Genomic DNA, 8,926 nt, shown 5'->3' on the forward strand with positions numbered 1-8,926 from the left:
TACCTCCAAACATAACAATGAATCAACCTGAAGCATTTCCTTCACAAAAAAATTTAGAAACATTGGGGTTTGATCCTAACAAAAACAAACACTTGGAAATGTCTGAGTCCTTTGCAAAATGTAACCCCGCAGCTTCCCCAAGATCATAGGAATTTGTTCTGATAAAAACACCACTCCTGAACCAAACTCAAACCTGCATTTGCTGTTCAAAAATAGATTTTTGATCTCAACTCTTTCTTACTCAGTTTTTAATTTTCAGGCGCCTCTGCCCTTCCTGGTCTCAGGCCCAACAGGAAATGGAAGTACCAAAATACCATGAAAATGGCTGTGCCTGTGGTAACTCTGGTCTGGCTGAAGAAGTGGAAACACTAGCAAAGTCCTGAGTGAGCCAGATCTTGAAAAGACTTGCAGCCTGATTTCCAAACCAACACGGTTCAGATAGGTTTTGGATAGCAGCTAAACCTTTGGAGGCTTCTCAGAATGAACCAAACCCTGTGGTTTGCCAGCTCTCAAGGAATACTCATGGCCATTCTTCAAGGTATTCAGAGGGCAATAGGGGAAGAATGAAAATATCAGAACTGGCCTAAGTATGCATGATTTACCTCAGTTTCCTCTGTCCTGCTCTTCCCTCCCTACCCATAATCACTTCTACTCTTCAGTTTTAGCTTTAAAATCTTAAGGGTGTGCAGTCGACCTGCCATCTCCATTATGTATTTCACATGATAAGGTATGGTGTACGTTGGCTGCATGCAGAAATAGGACTTTTAACTCTGATCACAAGTATTGCTGGCTCTTTCAATAATAACCCTCACAGGTTTTGTTTTTGTTTCTTTAATGAGAAGTGTCTTGAGAGAGAGTTTATTGCTAGGAAGCATTGTTGAAAGTGTTTTATTTTCAATGCTGATGTACCCTTGGTTGTACCAATGCCCATTTGCAGTAACAATGCTATTAGGATCTGGAGCCACTTACAGTTTTATTTATGGTCTTGGTTTTTGAATCACAATTAGAGTAACTTTTCCAAATGTTTGGGTTTGCAGGTGCCATCCAAATGGGTCCTTAACTTGGAAAGCTTTGATTGTGTTTAGCTTCCATTTACTGAACTACCTTAGTGGTCCATCTTATACTGGTGAGTGTTGTGGAAGCTATCCAGGGCATTAAATGCTATTGAATACTCACAAAGCATGTGCCAAGGGAGAAAAAGAAAACAATTGTTCCCTGAAATATTCAGCTTCTGATGAAAGGAATTTTTAACAGGCAGAGGTGTTCATTTCAAGAAGCGATTTCAAGCAAACTTTCTTCCTTCATAAGATCTAAGATCAATATTATATTCAGAGGGACACATGGTTCAGCAAGGCTTTGAAAGCATAAAATTAAATAGTTTGTGGTATGTTACAAGTCATCAAGATTTTAAAATAAGAAACACTTGTGTCCTATTGTTTGTACAAGCACATGCACACACACAACACTGCAACTGAGATAAAAGCTAGGCTGATGGTTCCAAAAATAAGGCGTAACAATGCCAAAGTAAGTGTGGCGATAAGTGCCGTGATCTTAAACTTACTTCTTCTAGGAACAGACTGAGCTTTCTTCAAAACACCGTGTTTCAAAACAAAAGTACCTATAACCTCAAGATATAACTATTCCCCTAAGATAATATGCCAATAAGGCTCTGCTCTCACCAGTTTCATATGTCCAGAAAGCATGGTTGTATATCGCAGAGCAGAATAAAAACACAGCATCGTGAAAGCGTTCCAACAATGTGCTACAGGAATTGCAGATTATTACCTGACTTTCCATAAACAAGGTAAAAAGACAAGGTTACTTAAGATATTTTGTGGAAAGTAAGAATGTTTTACATTAGTATTTGACACAAGGGGTGGAAAAACCAGGAGCAGCCAAATTGGCTACAGTCCCTCCAGATCTCACAGTTTCTTATGAGACAGCTCTCAGCCTACCTTCCCGAAATGAAAGCCATTGTTCTGTTGCCAATGTTTGTTTATTTGAAATAACAGTAAATATAACACAAAATAATGTTCTCCTCCCCCATCTATCCCTGTGGCTCAGTTAGTAATACAGAATTGGAATATCATGTTTCCCCTCACTTTCCCTATTATTGCAATATGCTTCTACTCAGGAGACAAACGTCCAGGAGCAACTTTAGTAAAGAGTATTTTTTGACCACAAGAGGCCAAGATTGCTACAAATTCAAAGTAGATTCAGGCTGCGTCTAAGCTAGTGAACCCACAAAAACTTCAAAACTCTTGGTGCACATCCTGGCTTCCCAATAAAGATTCAGGTGTGCAACTGCTGATCCCTCATGTTTCTCCTCTGCTCTGGCATACAGATGGGGACCCATGCATGTTCTGGCTGGGTCCATATTTTGGACAGAGAGGAAAAAGTTACAACACAAGTTACAACTCATTTTGGATGTAGCTGTGAGAACCTGAGGACCAGAAACTAGACCACCTGGTACATTTCAGCTACCTGCTGACTACTTGGATGCCAGATACTGATCTGATGGTTATTACCAAGGTTGTAGGAAGCCATCTGCTCATCAGTCCCTGTGGACCTACAGTCATATTTGCCATTAAGCAAACAGTAATCTGTTGGAATGCTTAAGTTTTGTGAAAACTCTGTAATTTCTTGCTATTGGACTATTGCAAAGCTTTCAACATCTGAAAATCACATATTCAGAGGTGGTTGTGGGGTTTTCTGCCTGAGAGAAATCCAATGCAAAAACGTTATTCCTAATTAGACAAGGATACAGCTCTATAAACTGCTGAACGTCTTGTCCAAAAGTAATACTTGCTCCACTTCTGGAGCTAGCAAGGATGTCAAGTTAAAACAGCCCAGAAGTTTGTTCAGCAACATTAAAAACAGCTGGTGCCCCTCTCACTGCCCATAGTGAATTTTACTATCACAACATTGCTAAGGTTCACCTTATGGCAGATTTATCACTGTGGTTAAGGAGCCTATGCCCAAGCCATTATTGCCACCACCTGGCATATCCCACTGGCAGCGTATTACCATCAGGGATCTGCACACTCTCCCCTGTGATCATCCTGCAGTTTTCATGAAACTCAGGTCCACGGTATGTGTTCTGTCCCCACGGCTTCTGCTTCTTTTTAAAAACATCATTCTGTCTTTGTTATTCTTCCAAGCACAAATAAAAGGAAAACCTTCATCTGATGTGTAGGAAAAAAAAAAAAAAAGGAAAAAAAAAAAAAAAAGGTAGTTTTCTGTCATAACACAAGGTCAGAGCAGGTGGAAAAAAAAAAAAAAAAAAAAAAAAAAGTTATACATTTCCTTGGTGCTTCACAGCATGAGTTTTTTTGGTGGTAGTGGTGGTTGTGGTAGTGGGTTTTCTTGTTGTTATAATTGTGCAGATATTACCCACAAGTATTTGGGAAAGGTACATGTGAGAAGGGATTATGCAGTCTGTGCATTTTGCTATAAGCAAATTGACTGCAGGAGTAAAGAATGATTTAGTGTCATGGTATTTGTTGCTGTTACAGTGATGTTGGTTTTGTTTTATTTAAATAGGGAAGTACACTCGTAGCAGAAATAAACCTGCCTCATGCAACCAGAACTCAGAGTTCTTGTGGGAAGAAGTAAAAAGTATGTGTACATGAGTGTGTATGCGTTGTTCTCTTACCACGGGTCTCTGACAGCTCATTACCCATTTTATGGAAGGATTTCTAATGTACTTGTATGTGCCACCATCTCTGTAAGATGAGCACAGACTGCAGAAAAACTAGCATGGGCTGACCACAGCCCAGCAGTGACACATCCAGCCACCCCTACCAAAACGTTTGGGTTTAAGGAGACTGAAAGCTTAAAGCCTCCAGTGTCATTGCCCTTTCAATAGAGAGGGTGGGGATTCCACCAGGATTGACTTTATAATCACAGCTCATAAAGATGCATGTTGTTGTAAGGTGCAGAAATGAACAATACACATTCTGGGTGGGTGAGAGAACAGAGAGGCTTCAGACATCTCTCAGAATTAGCTGAAGTCCAATACATTCACATGAGTTTATGCCATTTTATTTTTAAAGGGATTTCATAAGTGCTCTTGGCCAGATTTTTATTCCCTCAGCTTTAGAAAGGCAACCATTCATAAACACCAGTTACGTTGACAGTGATTGATATGCATCTGTTAAAGGCTTTAGCACCATTTGATCCTTGTATCATTTTAAGATGATATAGCAGTCACAATCACTCCTATTTCACACTTGGATTATTTCTGTTAGCATCTCTAGTTAACTTCCGTGCTGACATTCAGATTTTTTTTACATACTGGAGAAATAATATAACATGTCATCTCTTGCAAATTCCTTTTACATATTTGTGCAAGTGAACTTGGAATTAAATTACAATGCTAACCTGTTAACTGGAATAGTACATCACCTGGCAGTCTGTGGGTGCTTCAAACAAGTTCTTAAAAAGATCAAAAATCACTTGACTTTATCTGTCCCGCACTTGCAAATGTCACAAGCTATAAAATTCATGGGGCAAACTCACTCCTTTAAGGTTTTCAATTAGCAGCTTCTAATCTACAAATCATTTAAAAAAAAAAAAAAATGAGAAGGCAAAACTTCTCCTGAAGAATTTCAGGTATGAACAGCTCAGCCGTCCCCCACCACTGCTTCTCCTTGAGCTGTCCCTAACCCCCACCACCACCAAAGGAAAGACAAGAAAAGAGAAAGAAAGAAAGAAAAGAGCGCTCAGTATTTTACATAATTTTTCTGAAAGAGCGAGGTGACATAGGGTCTATGTCACTTTGCAACTGTCTGTAACTTCAGCATAATAAACTCCGAGGGGCACAGCCCTCACCCAAACACTTAAAAACAGCTTGAAAGGGGTGCTGGTTGCCCGTTATGTTTACTCAAGCACTTGTTTAAAAACACATTTAAGGAAAATGTTTTTATTTCTCCAGATTGCATTAATTATAGCTTTGCAAACACTGCGAGCTCTGCGAGAAGGCTGAACCGAGCTATTAGCTGCAAACCTCAGGTCTTGGCTGGAGAAGTGGTTATGGCTTATTTAGCAAGCCTAATGAATTGGCTCGCCCAGCTCCGCGCAGAGCTCCATGTTTAGCACCGCGGAGCCCGGAATAGCCCGAGCCTCACGCCGCTTTGGAAGCAGAAATAAAAAGAGAAATCGCTCGACCTAAGGCGGTCCTCGCTGCAGCGTTATTCCCCGGGGGGGGGGATTTTAAAAAGCATCAAGGCGGGCATCACCCACCAGCTTCGCCCGGGGGCTCTGCGGAGACCCTCGGCGAGGCTTGGGGGTCCCGCTGCGGGCCGGGCCGGGGGCAGCAGCCCCCCGCCGCCCTCAGGTGCGCCCCGGGGCCGGCATCCCGCGGCGGGGCGGCCTTACCGTGAGGGCGGACAGCTTCTGGGCCGGCACGGCGGGGAGCAGCTCCGGCAGCAGCAGCAGCAGCGGCACCCACATCCTGAGCGGCGGCGGCAGGGGCTGGGGCACCCTCCCGGGGACGTCGCTGCCCCGCTCTGCTCCCTTCTCAGTCGCTTTTTTTTTTTTTTTCTCCTTTTTCTTTTTTTAGCCCCCACCCCTTGAAGTGTGGCTTGGGGCGCACGGCAGAGCGCCGGCAGTTTCGCCCTTTCTCCGTGTCCGGCGGCGCTCGGAGATGCTCCCCAGCCTCGCCCCCCTTCGCCGCCTAGCCCCGAGGGTCGCCTCCTTTCCTCTCCAGCCCCTTCTCCCCCCTCGGCGGGGGAAGAGGGAGGAAAAGCCGGGGAGGGAAGGGAAGGGAGGACCCTCCCACCCCACCCCACCGCTGTCCGCCGCCGGCGGGGGGCCGCGGGAAGGCAGAGCCGCAGCCGCGGAGCCGGGCGCTGGGCGACCTCTCCTCGCCGCTCCTTCCCTTCCCCTCTTATCCTCCCCCCTGCCCGGCCCGGCCTCCGCTTTCTCCTCCCAGACCCGCAGCTCCCCGCCGATTAACCCTCCCCGAGGCTCCCGGGGGACTCCGGATCGCCCCCCTTCCCTCCCCTTCCCTCCCCTCCCCGTGGGGCTCATCCCATTCCCCCTCCGCCTCCCCCTGCACCACCGGGTACAAACGCAGGCGGCCGCGGCCCACCGAGCCCGGTGCACCCCACTTTGCTAGATGGGGACAGCAAGAGCCGGGAGCAGCGGGATGTGGGATGGGGTCTGGGGGCTGCCCGGGGAGCGGGCAGGGGCCAGGGACAGCCGGGAGCGGCTACAGGTTGCCTCGGGGCTGCCGCTCCGCATGCGGTACAGCGCCAGGTGAACCCTCCCTCCCGCCGGCTTTGCGCTTTTCTCGCTGATGTTTCGGGAGGCAAACGGAGGAGTTTTGTTATTTCCCCGCTGCGAACCGCCGGAGGATGTCCTCTGCTCGGAGCGCCGGAAAGAAGCCCTTCTAAGTGCATGTTTGCCACTGGAGCAGCCCCCCGCTCCTCCCCTGAGCCCCACGGCTCCCGGCCAGCCCGCAGAGATCCCCGCGGTTCAGGGGGTCCGAAGCGACCAGGGCTTTTTTATTAGGGTTGTGCTCGTCAGAAGGAGAGGACCCAAGCCTGAAAGGGCTTTGGGGAGGCTGCGAGGCAGCACGCACCCAAGTGACAATTCCCCAGACCCGACCTCAGCGGCTGGGCACACCCTGGCTGCCAGGGCTGGGCATGGAGCACGCTCCCCGGAGCGGTAGCTTCAAGCCCAGAGAGGCAGGGAGAAGTAGAAATTAATCTAAGACAGATTTGGGTGCCCTGCTTGAGACAGCCACTGCTGACTTATCTGGATCTTGCGATGTTCAGAGCATGCAGCCAACAACCCAGCCACAGATCTCAACTGGGCACCTAGAGCAGTAAAAATTTGAAGACTCCCCTTTTCTAAAGTTTGGTTTTAAACATCTTCATTGTGAACATAAAGTATGTGTGCACATGCCTGTGTGTGCTCATAATATCTCCTCGACTTTTCCATTGGAAAAAAAAAAAAAAAAAAAAAAAAAAAAAAAGGATAAGGAAGCTATCACAGGTGTTGTCTGGGTCAGAGCATGTTTAGGACCTTTCACTCCACCACACAGACCCCCATCAGTCTCCAGCTAGCAGCATCCCCCATGGACACAGCAGATTGACATTTGCTGCAGTGGGCAAAACAGGACATTTTTTCCAGCAAGGACTCTGCAGCCATTTCCTCACAGCTGGGAGGTGGTGAACCTTCGCAATGTCAATGCCCATCAGAACCAGAAGATTTTATCCTCATGACCATGCCTCCAGCCATCCATGCTTGTGTCCCCTCCAGCTATACCCTGATTAAGTGTTACTTCTTCTATCCCTCAGAGTTATTCTCTGTGTGGACCTAGTCCCACTCCCCTGTCATCAAGCCTCTCGTTGCCTTGTCATTGCAGTCATCATCTTCCCAGTCCTCTTCCTTCCTTCTCCACCAGTCCATCCCAGTCCGTCTCCCTGTCCCGGCCCAGGCCTCCTTCATCACCAAGCAGCCCTACAGCCCCGTGGCTGCCTTTCCACCTGCCATGCTCTTTGGAGCTTGCTAACTCCACAGCCCCTTTGTCTTCAGTTCAGGGTCCTTCTGTGCACTGCTGCTGTTCAGCCAGGCAAAGGCAATATGCAGCAGTCAGTCCCTCAACTAAACAGCACGGCAGTTTGGATTTGGCATTGCAGGAAAAATCCAAGCTCAGAATAGATGAGAAATTTATCTAATAAAAACAAGCTGCAGGTTTTTTAGGGTTTATGACTTCATCAGATTTGAGTGGATTTCCAGAGGTGACAGTAGCCAGGAGACCAAAATGAGAAGTCTGAAGTCCAGAAACTGGTGGCATTATGGTTTCAAAATAAAGACCCCTTGCCAAAATATGCATTATTATTTTGTCTACTGTCATTTCCCCCGTTTCTTTTGAGAAAGATATTTGTCTATTCGGCCTAAAATTTCTTCTTCCCTTTCTTTGCCCCCCATCCCAGAAGATAATTCAGCCCAACGAAAATATTTTTAAAGGAAAATGTGAGACCAAGTGATAAAAATACTGTCAAGGATCAAGCAACTGAAAATAGTGTTTTATAATGTAAAAGGCAGAGTGATTTTAACAGGCAGAGCTACCAGCCACCACCATGGTGGTAAGAAAACTACCTGCCTCCAAAAACTTGCAGTCAGATTAGATGAGAGTACAAAAAGGGAAATAAATGTTATTCCTTGTTAAAGGTGGGGGAAAGACTATAAGACAGGCACATCAGTATTCTTCACAGGTGTTGTTCTCCCATTTAAAAAGGGGTCATATCGCCAGAAGAATGCATGGGTCCCCTTTCCATGGATATCACTGAAAGGAAATTTATGTTTTCCACTTCTTGCTCTAGTTTGTCAGTGGTGGTTTTATCCTGAACACAGCCTTCTCCCACAATGTTTGAGTCATGTCATGGTGAATTTTGACTCAGCCACCTCTTCATCCATGCCAGCACCATGTCCAGACTTATTTGTACTACATCAGGAATTGTACCCAAGTACAGTTGAAGTACAATCTGAAGTCCTATGTGGGTTCTTTCATAATAAGACCCAAATTTTCTCCTCTTTCCTCAGTCTCTCCAGAACTGTGTGCTCAGGAAGTTGTAGAAAGCAACTCAAGTTGCTTAAATGAGTGAACTTCACAGAGCAATCCTGTACAGTTTTACAGCAATGGTTAGAATTATACAGGAAACACTTGATACAACTTACTGGAGCATGAGAGCTTTCCTCTAATACCTTTAATTAGGTCAGAAAATGCAAAAGGAAATTATACCTCATCTATAGAATTGTTCAGGCTGCTTTGCAATCCTGTATATAGTTGACCATTCCGTATTAAATTCAACAGAAATGTTCCAATAAGGATATTGGAAATTCTGACTTTGATAAAGGAAGAACTGTCTGGCTCCTAAGTATCAAGACTACAGAAAATAAATCCTCTTAAGTA

At 45.8% G+C, this 8,926-nt stretch overlaps 1 protein-coding gene across 5 annotated transcripts in view; it reads right to left on the minus strand.

The window, feature by feature from the left end:
• Positions 1-5,696, minus strand: part of SMOC2 (SPARC related modular calcium binding 2) — a 145,344-nt gene extending 139,648 nt beyond the window's left edge. For all 5 annotated transcript variants that reach the window (XM_032183504.1, XM_032183503.1, XM_032183502.1 and 2 more), the window contains exon 1: positions 5,380-5,696. In XM_032183504.1, coding sequence (XP_032039395.1) covers positions 5,380-5,454 — 75 coding nt within the window. In that variant the 5' untranslated portion in view covers positions 5,455-5,696. The remainder of the gene's footprint in view (positions 1-5,379) is intronic.
• Positions 5,697-8,926: the final 3,230 nt, after the last annotated feature.

Source organism: Aythya fuligula, chromosome 3 (genome assembly GCF_009819795.1).
Source record: "Aythya fuligula isolate bAytFul2 chromosome 3, bAytFul2.pri, whole genome shotgun sequence".
In the NCBI taxonomy this organism is placed as follows: Eukaryota; Metazoa; Chordata; class Aves; order Anseriformes; family Anatidae; genus Aythya; species Aythya fuligula.